Source organism: Archocentrus centrarchus, chromosome 14 (genome assembly GCF_007364275.1).
Source record: "Archocentrus centrarchus isolate MPI-CPG fArcCen1 chromosome 14, fArcCen1, whole genome shotgun sequence".
NCBI classification, from domain to species: domain Eukaryota; kingdom Metazoa; phylum Chordata; class Actinopteri; order Cichliformes; family Cichlidae; genus Archocentrus; species Archocentrus centrarchus.
In genome coordinates, this window is record NC_044359.1 from 8,013,130 (window position 1) to 8,032,000 (window position 18,871).

The 18,871-nt window shown below is 41.2% G+C and overlaps 1 protein-coding gene across 1 annotated transcript in view; it reads left to right on the plus strand.

The window, feature by feature from the left end:
- The window catches only part of LOC115791775 (polypeptide N-acetylgalactosaminyltransferase 10-like), a 122,586-nt gene that overhangs the window by 80,476 nt on the left and 23,239 nt on the right, over positions 1-18,871 (plus strand). The window contains exons 6-7 of the mRNA XM_030746013.1: positions 1,377-1,560; positions 12,626-12,743. Coding sequence (XP_030601873.1) covers positions 1,377-1,560; positions 12,626-12,743 — 302 coding nt within the window. The remainder of the gene's footprint in view (positions 1-1,376; positions 1,561-12,625; positions 12,744-18,871) is intronic.

The window sequence follows — 18,871 nt, forward strand, 5'->3', positions numbered from 1 at the left end:
TCACCGACCCATCACTAAACTGGTCATGCTGAATAACCCTTTCACGTCTGTCACCTGTGCTCAGGGTGAACCTGCTCTCACCTGTGAAAATTACAGGGCAGCAGTGGTGGACCTGCCAATTCTGGTGTTCTATGGCAAACGCCAATCGGGCTCCACGTTGCCAGATAGTGAGCTCAGCTCACTAGAGGATGTGGGGCTCAGTGCCAACAAAACTCAAACAGGCCATAGTATGATTCACATGCTTAGTGATTAGCAACTGGACTTTTCTGGTCATGGTTTCTGAAAGCACTTCTGTGTTCAGAGATTTTATTTTTGAGAGGTTTGGCCTATGTATACCAGCCCACGCAGAAATTTAAGCATACATATGACATTGCTGGTTTTACATGAAATTATGCCTCTAAGGTATGAGTTAGTGCTTATTTGTCTATCAAGTGCTCAGTGCATTATATGGGCTTGGATTTGATATGATTTCCATGTAGTGAGACCAACAACATGTGATTTAAGATGATGTTGATCTGTTTATCATTGTCTGAGGAGCAGGTGTGCTTGAAAGGTTACAACTGCCTAGATGCAATAAATAGGTAAAACTGGAGTCCTGAGTATTTTTATTATGGATAAACTTGTAAATTAGACCACGTACTAATCAGAAAAGATATCATTCAAATGAGCAGTAGGGTCATTCTCTCATTTTTATAGAATTCAGAGGAGTCAACCCCTTATTCACCATTAGAAAGGATGCAGTTTTACAACATTTACAGTCAGTGGTTACATCAGATAATTAACAGTAAAACAGCTTTGATAACACGGCCATTATGGTGCAAATAAAATGAGCGTCCATTTTAATTGATCATCAGATTGTCTGTCAGTGACTGTTAAAGGCAGTAAATCAAAACTTCAGTAAGAAAGGTGGAGGCTAGCTGGAGCTGAGAGAAAATGACAAAGGAAAATAGGTACTGATTAACACTGAGACAACCAAACAAACAACTGGAACCCACATTTTCAGCCCAACTGTTTTTTCCCTGTTAAATGATAAATAAAATAAACAACTGGTAGTATTGGTGGCAAGGTCTGGGTATCAGTAGATAAATACATACATTAACATGGTAGGATTTATACATGTCACGGTTTGTAACATTGGGGCACATTTTTATGTTTTTTTTTTTTTGTTTTTTTTTTTAAATTATATGAAATATTTCTACCAGTTGTTTGAACAGCTCACAGCACCCAGATCACCTGCAGTGTGTGAAGAGAAGGGGCGAGTAGGCTTTGCTTGGCTGTGAAAGGTGTAAAGCCAGAAAGCTTGGGAACAACCACTCTGCACCATCTGCTGTCATAACCTGCTCACCATCATGTCTGCCTCCCTCTGTCTCTCTCAGACCGAATCGCCCAGAACAGGAAGACTATCGTCTGCCCAATGATTGATGTCATTGACCATGACAACTTTGGCTATGAAACACAGGCGGGTGACGCCATGCGAGGAGCATTTGACTGGGAAATGTACTACAAGCGGATCCCCATCCCTGCAGAGCTGCAGAAGGATGACCCCAGTGAACCCTTTGAGTGAGTGGATCTGTCATTTGGTTAGGGACATTATGTACTGATTATCTGATTGTGCCATGACTAAATGCATGCATCTGTTCCACGGGTGGCCCCAGTGGGACTTGAAGCTTTTCATCTGGCTTTGTTGGCGCCATGCACTGAATGATTTACACCAGACCTTGTTTATTCACTGAAGGTCTTTGTCAGCACTGTAATGCTCATACACACATTTACACCTGAGTGTTGCATAGGATGGTTACTAAAGCACTCAGCTACCACCCTATTAAGCTGCTAAATCTGAAAATGAATTCCATTTCCAAAGTGGATAAGTGCCAAAATTCTGGTCTTAAATTTCAGAGTGTACAGAGAAATGGAAGCTTTTTCAGATTTCACCGAACCGGCAGTCAAGAGGCCAGCTCTCTATCTCCGATATTGTCTCTCAAATTACTTTTAGCTGCTGTTGCTTTCACTTTTAACCAGCAGTAGCTAAAAAAATCTGATATGTGAAACTCCTAAATATTAAAAAAAAAAATCATCTTGCCCTGCAACTAGTATAAATTATATTTCCATAGAGTTGAAACAGTTTGGAGACTGATTGATGTTTGTCATTTCATAATTACATGGTCCAGGCAAGTGACAAAGTGCTACCTCTCCATGTTTCATACAGGTAACAACCCTTTGGGGCAAAAAAATAAAATTAAGTCAGTATAAAAATTCCAAAAAATTAAATCCCTCAAATTGTAAGTCTGTCTCTATTGACCACTAAGTTAAAAAATTAAAACACCCACCTTTCAAAACAACTATACAGTATATGATTATTTTTTACAACTCATCCATTTATACATTATTAAAGGTGTGGCTGTTTTGAGTGACAGGTGGATGCCGTCACTGTGTTTATTCTTGTCACTGTATTTGTGGTGTTGGTGCTTTTTAGAGCATTTTAATGCAATTATGTGGCAAATAATGTGGCTCACTGTGTGTTTAAGTGTACTAAAAGCCTATTGAAAATATCTGTGCCTCAGTTTATTTGTACCTGGACTAATTAGCAGGTATCATTGTCTATATTGCACCCATACAGTGTGCAGATGCTCTTTGCACTAATTGACATTGATAGGTTAGGTGATAACTGGCACTCGACCCTCTCCCCTAAATACAGGCTCCTAAAATTTATTGGAGATGACCACGATGTGGAAAATAGAACTTCACTACAGTTGTTGCTGATATGCAGTTTATGGTTTATATAATTTAAAATTGTATGTGTTGGGGTTTCATACTGCTGCTTGGACAGAATGAGCTGTGTGTGTCTGTGTGTTTTTTAAGCTTGGTTTCAAAGAATATCGAGCTATTGTCATAGCCCTGGCATCATTGGCATCTGTTCAACAAAAGCTTTAATTCTGGCCATAACTCGAGGACAATGTGACCTAGAATGTTCAAATATCCACCATAGATGCATCTACTAAAAATCTTGCTCACATTGACCTTAAGGTAAAGGTCAGAGGTCAGGTTGTGACTTTATTACCTAAATGATGAATCACTGGCCGTACATCTTTGAATGTTGTCTGTAAAGTTTAACTTAAACAAAGGTCAATCACAGATCAATGTGTTTACAATTATATCGTTGGAGTCCCAGGTAACACTGGCCCTCTGCAGAAGCCTGACAGGTTTCTGCCAGTTTCCTTCCTCTTTATGAACCTTTACGTAGTAGAAGCTAGAATAAATAAATAACCAAATAATGACTTGTCGTGCCAGGCACTCCATCCGTAAACCTTGAGGGGTTAGTTGGACATTTGTCTGTGTTTGGATGCCAGAGAATATTTGACTGTCCTGGGAAGTGCTGTAGATATGATCAGGCAGTGTGGCCATGATGCAGGAGGATAAGGAGCTAAAGAAGAAGAAATGAGCTGCAGAACAATCAGAATCAATCCTCATTTCGTGAATTAGTCTGCTCTTCTTGCCCAATGAAATGACCTTCATCAGTGCAAATCCAATTTGAGTTGCAAAGAATTTCATTTTCATTCTGACTGACATTGCCGCAGTGGAGGAGGAGGCACGGTGGGATGGCAAGATCCATCTTGGAGGTGTGTGTGCATGTGTGTTTGTGGTCACTGGAGTGATTTTTTTTTTTTTTTTTTTTAAATCCCTGTCCTCATCCCTCTGTCACTGTCTCTTTTGTTAATGCCATCAAAGCTCCTTTAATTGATCCTTTTTTCTCTCTGTCTCGCCCCTTCTTTTAGTTTCAAGGTTTTATTTAGCAGTGAGCTAAATAATGCTAGTAGACTGAAATGGAGAATATCAACTTGAGCATTTGTAGATAAATCTGAATTGTTTGTTAGAAGAACCCTGGAACATTCATTAAACTCTGTCTTTGCCTCCAACATAATGTCCAGCGTTGGTGATTAAAATCAAGACGACCACAGATTATGTCCCGTGTCTAAAATTGGCAAAATTAACATTTATCAGTTTGACTTAAAGAATAAATTAAAGAGTGCAAAACTAAGAAGACAATAAATATCAGTTTTAAGTAAGTATCAGTGTTGCGTAAAGAACCTACATTTTATGAAATTGCTGTTTAAAGCATAATTGTTGTGGTATCATCAATTTGACAGCAATTAAATGGTACTGAGGTGCTGCCAGATGTACATGACAGACCCCGTATTTTACTTCTGGTATTGCATTTTCTATCTGTTTCTAGACTGTTAAGGTCACTTTAATCAATGCTGATCAATATTAATTCAGTAGAGCTGCACTGTGGTGGAGGGCTGAAGGAAATCCAATTTTCTATTTCCATTTCAATTGTGATTTTCTTTTATTGAAAGTAAATAAGCTTTAATGCTGACATGCTTAGGAGGGTAATTACAGGCATTCAGAGTGGTAGAATGTCTCTTCTTGTCTTTAAAGACTACAGACGTAAGTGTTTCCGAAACCTGGCTTCAGAAATTTGTGGCCACCATCATGCTGGTCGATGTTCAGCTTGTACTTCACAGTGTGTGTGTGAACAGGTAATCAAAGAGTCTGTATGGGGTCCTAATGCTACCAGATGGTCTCCAGAATTTCTCTGTGTGCGTGTGTGTTTGCGCCTGTTCAATACAAAGTAATGACATTTTAAAAATAAATGGACTCAGTGCTCTTTGCACATAAGACTGGGCCCACACACACTCTCCTCAACTGTGCTACAACTGTGTTGCGTTGACAAGGCAGGGACTTGCCCGTGTTAAAAAATGGGTCTCTGGCAATATTGGGTACCCACCTGACCTGTCTGAAAAGCTCAGGTGGGCCAAGGACTCAAATCAAATGTAATATTGCAAAATGCACGTACTGTGGTACCCATGTGGAGCTGGTAATGCCTTTTTAAGGCATGTTAGTCATGTAAAGGCTGTAATGTTTAAAGATCTTTCAGGTAAAGCATGATCTGGAAATAGATGAGATCAAGGTATTTTTTTGCTCCTCTTTTTCTTCAGTTAATCCCCACCCAAAAAAAAAAAGACATCTAACTCTAAACCCACAATTGTTAATCCCATGTTTCAGTGAAGAAGAACTTAGCTATTCATTTAGGTTTTTGGGAAACCACAAAATCATCTCTAAATCCTAAAATCCTGTCAGATTTTAAAATTTGTCACTAGATCACTGAACTTTGACACACAGGGGGTGCTGAATGGAGGAAATGATTAGGGGACACTGTGCAAAAGTTGTGACCCACCCCTCATTTCCGACAGTGATGTGGTCAAAATTGATGGAATTATGATCGCAGAAAAGTACCGTCAGATTCCGGTCCACCTTGCAGTACCATCTGGAAAACATCTGATTGGCAGCAGCTTCATTTTTCAGCATGTCAACAATCCCAAACACACTGCTAATGAAGTAAAAGCATACCTGGATAGAAAAACACAACGGGACACTATCAGACATACATTGGCCTCGCGCAGACCTCAGCGTTATTGAATCAGTGAATGTCCTTCATGAAGGCTGGAGAACCATTCCTGGAGACTACTTAAATCACTGGGCAAAGGAATTCGTGTTAATAATTATGGTGGTCATACTAAATATTGACTTTCAAGCTCATTAGAATTATACAAATTCAGTTTTTGCCCTATATACTGCATCTCCATGTGTTTGCACATGTTTCAGTAAATAACTGCACTTTTTCCATTTTCCACACAAATATAAAGAAATGAGTGTCTCAAGACTTTTGCGCAGTACTGTGTATGCAAAACCCCGATTAAATGACATATGCCTGACTAAAATTAATTAACTCTCTCGTCCCAAAACATTTTTTTTTTTTTCCCCCAGTACAGCAAAACAAAGTAGTTGCTAAGCAACACAGGAGCAGCAGTGTGAGTAGTGACTGGGTCAACTCATTATCATTTTAAATGAAGTGTTTTGCAGCAACAAGGTTTTTGTGTGGTTTTGAGTCGTGGCTCGCTGTTTGAAAGAGAACGTTCAAGTGGTCTTTGTGAATGTTCGCGTGTATGTTCAGGTATTTGTGAGAAACATAAATGACAAATGGCCACAAATGCTAACAGGAGGCTCTGCAGAATCAGCCAGATATTGTAGCTGAATTCAGTGTCATAATACAGATATTTACTGGACATCCATATATAGAATAATATGACAGATGTTTTCAGATTCGCATGTAGGATTCAGTGGAATTCATTGTCTTAATTTAGTACGCATTATAACTTTATATTATAACTTTATATGAATCAAAACTTTGGCAACATATTCTATAGTCTAAAAATATTAGTTTTTTTCTGATTGCTTTCAGTTAGTCAGATAAATGCATTGTCATATCAGTCCTATACGACACTGGACAGAATATAAACCAATGAATCCATTAAAACCCAATTCAAAACATCAGACGATATGCAGGTACCATCATTAATGTTCACTACAAATTAAAATTAGGCCTAATGTGGAAAAGACAATGAGGAAAAAAATTATAAATAAATAATTGTGAAGTTAGTGACCTGATTTTGAGTGGGAGGTAATTGAGAAAGCTCAGTTAGTGGAAACTATTAAATGCTGCTGATCCCATCACCTAGCCAAGCTGATTGAGACAAGGGGAGTAGATTTTGACTGTTGGGTTTTCTCTGTATTATTGTAGGGTCTTTACCCGCAATACAAAGCGCCTTGAGGCAACTGCTTGTTGTGATTTGGCGCTATATAAATAAAATTGAATTGAGTAGATGAGATGATCTTTAATGTGAGATTGTCCAAATAAAATCAGGTAAGGTTTTATATATGGGATCAGTTCCTGCTTTTTTTGATCACCCCTTGTTTGTTTGTATCGCTTTGCTGAAGCATTTTGAACCAGCTGCACCTGGAAGAATACTGCCTGGCCTGGCGTACAGTGAAGTGCAACTGGCTCCAGGGCTAGCACTCTAATTGTTTAACAGTGCTTATTATCAGTGTAGCTGAACATGCCTGTGGTTGTTAACCTGCTAAATTAAACTTTAACTTGCGGTTAAGTGATCCTCATATTCACTAGCTTGTGAGACATCAGTGCTATCATTCCCAAAGCCACTGGGTTTCTTTCCACACAGCTCTGGGGAGGTAAAGAGTGTTTGTGAATTCTCCCTCTGGTAAACAAGAGCTAACAATCACAACCCCATAAATCAGCTCCCACACAGTGTCTACGCTCTCTTTGCTAAGCTCACACAGTCCACTGACCATACCCAGCATCACCACACACACACTGATGTACAACACATTGTTCCTCTGTGCCCCTGCAGCTACTGTTTTTCACCCTTTGTCCTGTGATGAAAGTCTGCTTAGTGCATTTCATTCAACGCTTTTCCAGCGTGTGTGTGTGTGTGTGTGTGTGTGTGTGTGTGTGTGTGTGTGTGTGTACGCTTTGTGTTTGCTTCACTTTTCTTCCTTCAGCATACAGCAGTCACCAGTTATGGACAATGAACATTTTAGCACACAAAGAGAATGGAAGTCAGGCAGGTCAAGTATGTGTGAAAGAAATATTCAGACAGCTGCAGAAGGTTCTGCTTTGTCTGAACAAAGGTAGGCAGTCAGAAACAGTGCAAGAGCCAGGACCTCACCTTGTGTGTGTGTGTGTGTGTGTATATATATATATATATATATTTTTTTTTTTTTTTTTTTTTTTTTTTTAAAGCCTGTCATGTCTGGTAGATCTTGCAAGCAGAACTGTGATCTGAATGCGTTGTTGTGCCAAACATATTTGCTATTTCAAGATGAGCTCTATAGGTTCTCAATAGGCTCTTCTTGTTGATGTTTTAACCCTTTATTTTATTTATCTGAGTTATTTTTCCACATACTATGTAACAGCCAGAGCTGACAGGCTGAAGAAGAGGAAAATAAAGAGAAGAAAAAGGGAGAGAGAAAGGGAGCAAAAAAAAAAGGGGGAAAGAGCACAAGTCTATTAATCAGATACTTCATCACTTTAACATATAAAAAAATACTATCAATACTTGCAAAAATAAATTTGTGTGTGAAAAACAAAACTAACAAAGCATGTTACGCACACCAACAATTTTGTTGAGTTGTGATTGAGTGGGCGTTTGTGTCTGTGTCATGTTTGTGTCTGTGTCATGGAACGTACTTACCAATGAGGGCAAAACGCTGCAGCTCCACCCATCAGAAGCCAGAGGCAGGTACGGAAAGCCCCCGGAACCCCCGGCCACCAGCAGCCCACCAAGGGCCAGGAAGACCCCCGGCCACTCAGTCCAAAGACAACCGCACACCTACCCCAGCAGACGGGAGAGGGTGGTCTCATACGGAGCCCCCCCAGTCGAGGAGCGAGGGCTCCAGGGAACCCAAGGCGATGAGAAGCCAGCCCCCCCCCCAGCGGCCAGCCCCCTGCACTGGCCGGCGGCAGGGCTCCCGGGCCCACGGCACCCAAGGACCGCCCGACCCTCCACAGAGCCCCCCCCCACGCCGAAGAAGCCAACGCAGCCCCGCACCGCACCCCCAAGGGGGGCAGGCCAGCACCCACGCCAGAACACCCAGCCCCACCCAGGAACCCCGAGGCACCCCCATCCCAGGGGGGCAGGGGGGAGGAGGCAACCAGCAAGGAGCGGCCAGGAGGCAAGGCACAAGGCCCAGACCCAGGTCCAGCCATACATACAAACACACCCAGACACCCGTGTACACATTTATACACAGATACTCATACATGCCCATACATACTTACCCACACACAGATATGCCATACATACACATTCACTCACCCACCCATACTCACGGAGACGGTGACAAATACACAAAGACACACATTCATCCATAGCTACCCACCCTCTGAAGGCGGGGCAAGTGGAAACCACCCCAGGGCCAACAGCGACCCCAGGACGCCACCAGCCCGGTCCCCAAGGAACCACCCGACCCCTACCCCGGGCGAGACGCAAGAAATCGGGGTGTAAGATGACCCATCCACCCCTCCTCCTCCCCAACTTGTAGGTCTATGTGTTAATGTTTGTGAGTGAATGAGGTGTATAGGGTGCAGTTAAAATTGAGGGGACAGTTATGCCACAAGCGCCAACTGTTGGTCGTCAGCGCTTGCCCACACTGCCCCCCCAAAACCCTCCATGTCTAAAGTGCAAATAAAATTTGGAGACAGACAGTGACGAGGATCCGAGTGGGGCCACCTCAGCGGCCCATCTCATCAACCTCTGAGTAACATGCCTGCCCCAAAGGTCCTATGTGTATCAGGGTGTAAGTGTGTATGTGTTGTGAGTTATAATGACTAAAGTGCAATTAAAACGGAGAGGCAAGTGGTGGTGCAGCTCTCCACGTGGCCTCTCCATCCTACATCTGTGAGTGATGTGTATTCTGTGTGTGTGTGTGTGTGTGTTTGTGTATGGGGAGGGGGAGGGGGGGGGGGGGGCATATGACCAGGAAAAATCCTGGAAGAAGAGAGCCAGCTGGCCGCTGGCTCAATAGGCACCCCGACCTCCCACACCCCAGCACAGGGCAGGGGGAGGTGAGCCCGGGGCCGCGGTGACAGCATCCCGGAGCACTGCAGCACCCGAGGTTGGCGCCCTCGCCCCCATCGCAGAGGGCGGCCCGCTCCTCCTAGATGCCCATTCACTCAACAATAGACACAAACAGGCGACAGGACATACTGGCCTGGGCATGGAAATGCAGTGCCCAGTCCCCCCCAACCACCCCACCGCGGCCCCATCCCCCACCCCACCCCCCTGCAATGCAGGCACCCCAGGGCCCCAAAAGCGTAGACCGGACATCCCGACGTCAGGCCAACCCACCCCACCCGGCGGCGCGGCCGGGACAGCAGAGGCCCCCCCCGCGCCAGGGGGGGCCCACCGGGAGCCGGCGCGGCCCCAGTGCCGGGGCCCCAGACCCCAGCCCCCAAGCCATACAGGGAAGACCAGCCAACCGACCGAGGGCCGGCACCACCCCCCCAAGCACCCCGCCCACACCCCAGGACCGAAGGCAGCACCATCCAAGCCCCCACCACCATCAACCAGGACAGGCACACAGACATCACCAGAAGGTCGCCCCAGGACCCCAGCCTCAGGAGGCTACCAGCTACCCAGGCCCCCGGAGTCCCCCCCCCGGAATATATATATATATATATTAGGGGTGGGACTCGATTAAAAAAATTAATCGAATTAATTACAAGCTTTGTAATTAATTAATCAAAATTAATCGCATTTTAATCGCATTTCAATATTTGACGAGAAATATTAATTTAAGTTTAGTTGATGAATAAATCAATATACATAAGCTTAAACTTCAAAATTTTGTTTATTTTCCCACCAGTCTACTACACAGACCAATGAAGGGTGGAAGTGCTCCTGTGATAAGCAAACTCCTGAAATTAAAGTTAAGCATCATAACTGGATAGTTTTATTCAACATTAATGTCTCACTTAATATAGTTGGAAATTAATCATTAGCTCAGCTGTATTCCTTGATGTTGAAATGTGTTACGCTTGTTTTAACAGCTTATTTTGAATTAAAGACTTAAATTAAATCACAAAAAGGAGAAAAAGTTCGTTCTCCGTTTAACAGCTGCTTTTACACAGCTGTGCTTCACACTCACGTTGCTAGGCGACATGAGCTACGCAGAGGTGACGGCAGCTGATATGAAGGCTAGCCGCTCACTTCCGGCCTTTGTGGTGTTCGTGGGCTGCGAAAGACGTGGGCCGGGTCCTTCGCAGGATGCGGCCCCTAATTTGGACATTGTGCGTCGATATAATCTGTATGCCGGGAACTCGCGCACTGAGAAACGTTCCACGGTGCAAAGCGCGATTAAAATGCGTTAAAAATTTTAACGCGCTAATTTCCCCGTAATTAATTAATCGAAATTAACGCGTTAAAGTCCCACCCCTAATATATATATATATATATATATATATATATATAAAAAAATTTTTTTTTTTTTTTTTTACAATGTTTAATGTGTGATTTAGGCTCAGTTATGTTTCCATTATAGTTTTCATCAATATGATCATAAAGCAGGTTATTAAGGAGCACTTACTCATTAAGGTACTGTTGTCCACCCTCCATAATACAGCGCATACTATGTGGACTAAAGGCAAAAACCTGAAAAGTGCTGCTGCTGATGGTAAGGATGACACTGAGTTTTTATTCTGCTTCCAGAGAACATGGGCTATACCAGCAGCAGAGGCTTGTTCACACATAAGGACTGATGGCTATCAGCTGAAGAGCAAACACTACTAAGTCATAACATTTCTCTTTTTGTCCTTCTTTTTGAATTTTTTTTTTTTAATCTTTTTTTTCTAGTTCTGTTAGCACTTCTGGGCTGCTGTGTGCAAAATGTCTCACACCTATATCATCTCCACTCTTCACCATAACCTCCCAGCACACAGCAGGCTTTTGCTGACTGGTGAAAACAAAAGTTGAGTGGAAATAAATGAGTTTTTTTTTTTTCTTGTTTTGAGATCATGATAAATTAATTTTGCCGCTCCCCATGCACATGTTAATTTCAGAGAGTGCAGAGGTGTGACCATGAACTTGTGTGTATGCATACCTGTGTTGCAAGGGAGATATACCAACAGGAAATTATAGTGAGGCAGATAAAAGTGCCGATTTAATGTATTATCTGAAAAACGAGCAAGTTGTTGGCGATCACTTTGATCATTGTCGATTCCTGAGATCATGATCTTGCAGCCAAGCCTATTGCGCCATCCATGCTGATGAGCTCTATACTCACAATTAACTAACAATGGTGTGCAGCTGGGTTGCAACAAAGGCAAACGTGTTGTTAGGGGCTGATCAAAGTGGTATTTTTGGGGGATGTTTATCTTAGTTCCTCTGCAAGTCTGTGTTTTAATGTGAGAGTGACTGATCTTAAAAGATATATATATATATATATATATATATTTATTCCTCCCTTTTTTCTTCTTTAAACCATTTTTTATTAAGCTCCAATCCACTACAATTTGGATAAGAAAAATAAAACCCTGAAATTCTGAGCACTAGTGCATCATTAGCTGTTAACTCAGACCCTGGGCACAAATGCCTTCTAATGCTTCAGGAAATGGTATTATCATAAATCCAAGAAAAACCTCTTTTCCTTCTATCTGTGAGGTCATGTTCTCATCTATCTTGTATTATTTCATAGTTCAATACAGAAAATAAATTCCCTCTGGATAAAAACTTTCTTTCTCTCCCCGACTGCTCCTCCTCTTTTCCTCCAGTTGTTGCTGATGTCCTGATGAGAAGCTGTTCAATACTTTTCCATTCAGTTTTGCTGCAGGGAGAAGCTCCCACTGCACCCTGAGCTGAGGACTATTATGTTGTTTGGCAGTACTGTGCTTGTCATCCGAGTCAGAATTCTCATTGGTTCAGATGGGTTAATTGGTTTTGCACTGTGAAGAGTGTCACTGGGTTGCTAAACACACACGGGAATGTGAAAAACACAGCTCTGAGGTTGGATAGAGCCCGAATCCTCTAACATGCATTTCTGTTTATTTAATCCTGTGTGGATTTACCAGGTCATGGGATGTAACAAGGCTATGTACAAATTTGTGACTTTCCATTATACGTATGGCCAGCCTGGCAGATTTGAAGTCACTTCTTTATACTTCCTGTTGTGTTCCCATTTACACCCAACTGTGTCTTTTTATGTCTTTTAGGTCTCCAGTGATGGCAGGCGGGCTGTTTGCTGTCGACAGGAAGTGGTTCTGGGAGCTGGGAGGATATGACACGGGCCTAGAGATTTGGGGAGGGGAGCAGTACGAGATCTCCTTCAAGGTAAAAACAATGGAAAAAAAAAAAAAGAAAACACAGAAGTGCAGTGTAGTGTGGAAAAACAATCAATAAAATCACTTTGACCTCTTAAGAAAGCTGACTTGAATCCCAAGATGTGAGTGGGTCCTCTGTTTATGTTTGGATTCAGGCACTTCAGTTTTGCACTTAATATACTGAACCCAGGGTTGTGAACTCTGGGTTTAGTGTGTGTGTGTGTGTGTGTGTGTGTGTGTGTGTGTATACAAACTGTACAGAGTGGATGAAATCGTTCTTACTCAGTTACTCCTGCATTTGAAGTTTGGTTAAGTGTTGGCTTGTTTAGCAAGTCAGTCCGAAATCTCCCATCTCGCCTGCTGCGCTCAGATTACCAGCACGACCTGTCCCATTAGGACAGAACTGTTTCATCACAGGATAAAGGCATTCACTCTGAATTGATTTGTAGTGATCCGCCCTGCTAAGAGAACCCAAAAAGCTTGCCGTCAAAATGCCTGAAAACACTTGTTTTCTTGAGGAAATCCTCTGACCTCAAATCCTCCATTAATGGAGTCAACAGAGGAACCAGCAGTGATTCAGGAGACTGGGTCAGTAAGAAAACAGAGCTTGTTGCATGTCTGCCAGTATTCAGAGTGGGCAATGGAAGTGGTAGAAAGTAAATACTCATTTGTAGTAACTCAGTGTCAGTAATGTCAAAGATTAAGCACAATGAGCCCAAAATCAGAGACCTAGTATATGAAGTGCTGATTACTTGTTCAAGGTTAGCCAGTGAGGGGAAAAGTTCTGTCAGGAGACAATATGTGCATTGAGAACTGGTTACAGTAACTTCAAGAATTGTCGATGTCAAGAAAAAAAGGAATGGTGGAGAAAGTGCTTCTTCCTGAATGAGAAAAAGACAGTTACACAACTTAAAGTACGCCAACTCCTGTAAAGAAGAGGTCTTACTGCTGAGTTCAGGAGTAAATTAAATGGATTTTAAAGAATTTGGACCTTTGGCTTACCCACATCTCTTTAAACAGCTAAAAGACTTGTAGAGCAACATGGTGAATCCCTCATTGTGGTTTCAGCTCATGAGCCAAATATAATCTGTTGCATCTATGACTCTCCACATTAATCATACTCAGAAGTCCCTATTAGATTATGTTTTTGTCTGGTACTTCACCATGAATTATTCTACAGCACAACCGTAACTGCTTGCGACTTGGCCAGTATGTTAAGAAGTGGTCTCCCCCGCCTCTCTGCTTCCTCTCTCTGTGCTCTCTGGACAGACAAAACGGCCGTCACAATAATTGAATTCTGGTTTGAATGAGTAAGGACTTTTGTCGTCTCACTCAATTAAACACAAAGGCCGCTGCTGTGTAGTTTGATGAAATTGGACATATGTTCCTGTGCGATAGTACTGTGATTGTTCCTTAGAGTGAAATCTCCAGCACCGTAGCATTGTTGTTTAGACAAATAGAACACATAAATCTAATTTTCTATCAAAACTTTTGACTGCCTCTTCATATCAATACTTCACCATTTTGCTATTTTCTGCTTAGTGATACTGAATAAGAGCAATTTCAACATGTCTTGCATAAAATGTTAGACGTTTTATGCTTCTGAAAAGTTTTACTTTCACACAGACAGCATTTATGAACCAAGGAAAATGTTGGTGTATGCATCCATGTATAAACTGATTTAAACAAACCGAATTCATAAATTTGAGCCAGCACACTGGACTATCTAAGACTATCTAAATTTTTCTCTTCAAGTGGTGAATACAAGTAAATAATTGTAATTTGGCATCTTAATCCAAAAGTAATAATATGTTTTACTATTTTTTTCTGCAAATTTGTAAAACAGTATATTTGAAAATTTATGGATAACAATAATTCAATTTTAACATTAAAAATATTTGATTATGGAGCTTGCACACACTCTTGGATTAACCATTACAGAAACATTAAAAAAAAAAAATGTTAATTACTGATACTGTTAATTTAGGGCAGTTGTAGCATAAAGCTTACAGTGGGTCGTTGTCTGATACATTTGTTAAGCCCTGTGTAAAAATTATAAGCAAAGAAGACAAAACATTCACTGATTTATGTCTAAGGCTTTAATTCTACTGATAGAATAGATATTTTAAGACTTGAGCGTGCTCAATCATTGAGCAGGTATAATTCAAATCTATAATACTGTCAAATACAAGAACAAATACCTAATTTTGCATATTCATTATACATGAATTAAAAGAATTGATTATAGTGTTAAGTGAAATAACTAAGCATTTTTTCACTTTCAGTTCTCTCGAAGTCCTTAAGTTTTTGGTTTGATCGCTGAAATAATTTCTGTAGTTAACACAAGCTTGTGCTACAGTGCTGCACTAAAAATCTCTTTGTGATTGCTTTGTCCAAAAAGCAGTTAAAAAAAAAAAAAAAAAGTATAAAAGTTTTTTGATTCTAGCTATGCTGGCCATGTAGCTACAACCAAGTTTATTACCAAGTGATTGCTAAGGTGTGTAACGTAGCAGCACCCTTAGCTACAACAGTTTAATGTGTTATAATAAAAACAATGGAGTGATCCCACAAATTTCTCAAAATGACATTAGCTCCGCGGCTTCAGCTCCTTGTTGCTGCGTCCAAACTGGAAAGCGCAAAAAAAAAACTTACTCCGTTCCAGTTGTGTCGCTTTACAATACAGCAGCTCTCCATTTCTGATGAGCTTCTAATGTCCACACTTTAACTTTCAAACAAAAAAGCAACCTCTGTCTCTGTATGTTCCACGTATATAACTGTACTGCATTGAGCTGGTGATGTCATTATCCCAAACTCTACTGACGAGTTACTTTTTGTCATGTAACCGCTGTGGCAGCCGGGCAGAGGACCCCAACGCAGGACTCGAAAGGCGAGGGTAAACTTAAACTTTAGCTTTTATTAGCTAGAAACAAAAGGAAATAACAGGGCTGGACGGGGCCGGCAGCACTAAATACAAAACTCACGTGAACAGGAACCAAACATGAACACGAGCGCACGCAGCAGGAAAACCAACAGCAAGGACATGACCATGAACAGAGGAAAACTCACAAAAGGGATAATGAGGGGAGTGGAGACAGCTGGAAAAACAGGTGAACAAAATGACATTAATGAGACAACGGAAGCAAAACTGAACACAGCACACAGGGGAACAGAAGACTGGCAAAACAAAACAGGAAACAAGACAATGAGGAAACAGAGACACAGACTTGACATGACACAACAGGAAACACTGGGGAGCTAGTGATCTAAACATAACTAAATAACCAAGAAGAACCCGGAAAATACAAACTGCAGCCTCATAATAAACGAAGGCAAAAGCAAGCTAAGAAACACAACACACAGAGAAAATTAAACAATAATAGAATTTCAACGACAAAAGCACAAAACACTGGGCAAAAGGCCCAGGACCATGACACTTGTGAGCCTCTAACACTGGGGCATTGGATACAACAGGCTATAATTCTGAAGCAGTTAATGTAAATTATACTTTCACTTTCAAAGCTGAAACTCTGCCCATCTTGATTGTTTGATTTACGATCCACTGTGGTGGTATCCAAAAACCTACAAACAAAAACCTACACTTGACTTTTCAGAAGCAAGTTAGTGCCAAAAGTCAGGTATAATCAGAGTGATTATGTGAGGGATTGATCCCTCCTGCGGTGGGGTGCTCCTATTATTAAGCTCAAGCGCTTCAGTGCAGGGATGAAGGGGGCGGAAGGCACTGGTGCAGCAGGTCAGACTTACCAACCTCCGTGTACATCTTCAAGCTGCTTTGCAACCCACCTCCACCTCAGCTTCTCTTTTGGTGCATTTCGTGTATGCAAGTGAATTGGCATGGATACCCATAACAGATCCATACTTCCAAAGATAGATCACTGCAGATGGAAAAAAACAGAAGAAAAACTGTTTAATTGGCACATCAGTTTTCAGTTTAGAGGTGACTCACAATCAAATGCAGATAAAAAAAATATATATATATTTGAAACTGTTGCTCTCAGCTACTGTTTGATACAACAGGTGTACAGCTGATAGTTGTGAAAGCTTGAGATAAGTTTTATGAACCCCACTAATGGATTTAGTGACTGAAGCTTTGAGTTTCCAACAGGAAGATTGAGAGATTTTAGGCTGAGATTAGTTTATTTGAAAAAAAAAAAAAAAACTGCATTCTTCTGTCTTACTTTCTTGCTGCGATAGAGTTTCTTCCCCTCTTTGTCCTTTAAACGAAGAGACATCAAAGCTCTTCAAGAGACATTTGCAATTCTGATTTGTTAAAAATAATTTAAGAGCTACATTGCTTTCATCCATGTTTACTAGTTTGCTTTCTTTTCCCCTGCCTCATTTGTTGGTATGCTATATTTCTTGGCATGTTCTCCTAAAAACATTGATCCGTAGCACCGCTCCAGTGGGAGCGCATGGCCAAAATATCTTCATAATGCATTAAGGATTCTCTACCTCTCATTAAGGTAAACATTTCTCACTTGACTTTTCAGAAGCAAGTTAGTGCCAAAAGTCAGCTATAATCAGATTGATTATGTGCCTGTAATTAAATTATTGAGGTGTTGGGGCCTTCAGCATTATGCCAATGTGATTGCATCCTATAATTTATTTTTGAAAGGCACTATATAAACAAACTGGTACTTTAAAATGAGAGAGTAAGGCTGCTCTGGGTCATGGCGCTGTGGTTTTTGGTGTTCGTTTTGAGGTGAGCAGATTGTAGGGGCTGTATGTTAGAGGTGAGTGATAAGACTTTTAATTTAATCTGACCGCCACTGATCTCGAGCTCTTGATCCCTCCTGCGGTGGGTTTGCTCCTGTTATTAAGCTCAAGTGCTTCAGTGCAGGGATGAAGGGGATGGAAGGCACCGGTGCAGCAGGTCAGACTTTTCCCACTACAGCAGAAGAGGGTGGATTCAATCTGTTATTTCCCCCAATTCTGTTTGTCCAAGTACAAGTGATGCAACAAACTTGACAAGGCGTAATTGAATTGAAATAGCATGCAGCTGATGTCCACTCTGGAGAATCAGGAGGGGAAATGTGAGTATAACATACAGGCTGGAAATTACAATTTTGCTCTCATTATTAAATGTCTGAGCTTAAATATGGCCTATCTTCATAATCACACAGGTTTCTTTGAGAAAAGGCCTTGACCTTCAGCCAAAGGCAATGGAAACTTTTCTAGATAAAAGTATTTGAATGACAAATTATATAAAGACAGCATATTATAACTAAATGTTATAAGTTCAGACCGAAGCTCAGAGCTTCAGGTCGTGACAGAAGTAGGAGTTAAATGCAAGAATTGGGCAGATACAGAGGACAGTGTGCTATGAAAGTCGGGGGAAGTCAAGGAAAAATCTTTTCTGTCACGGTGGAGCTTTCATACATTTACACATTTTAATCAGGATTTGACAGATTTTGTTCCAAATTTCAGGCACCAATAGGAGTCCATTTCCTTCCTTTAGCTCCTGAATTGGGTAGTCCATAGATAGAAAATGTCCTTTGAAAGTTGATGTGATTGAGTCATGGTTCACCAGCCAGTTAGTTCAGAAGAGTAGGTGCTGTGTCTTTATTTATAGATGGGAACACCTCTACAACCCACATGTCCAATCTGTTCTCCTGAACTCAAGCATCTCGTTCCCAGGAGAAGTCAGTAATACAGATATTCACTAACATTTTGTAGCCTAAACATATTTGCATCGGATATTATTCTGTGGCATGGCATTTTATTATTCTGCAGCCTTGTGTGTTAATGATTTAGCTAAATCTCTGTGGATTTTTGTTTTTTTTTAACATACTTTAGCTATATATTTATCTATGTTAGTCAGATTGTATTTATCTATAATTGAGACTTAGATTAAGATCTGGCTATATTTTGTGATTATTTGATACCAAATCTGTTAATTAGGTGGTAATTAATTGCTTCTTTTTCTTTCAGCAGTTTGTCACATATCCAGATCTTTCAGATAAATGAAAAATTGGTTGACATCAACGGCACACTGTGTGCAGTTTTAGATACTGAGAGAACAAATTCAAAGCGTCTAATGTAGGAAAGATAATGCCGCAAGCTCTTCTAGACTCTGACTGCCTGACCTTTTGACCCCAGAGTCTTCTCATTATTTTTAAA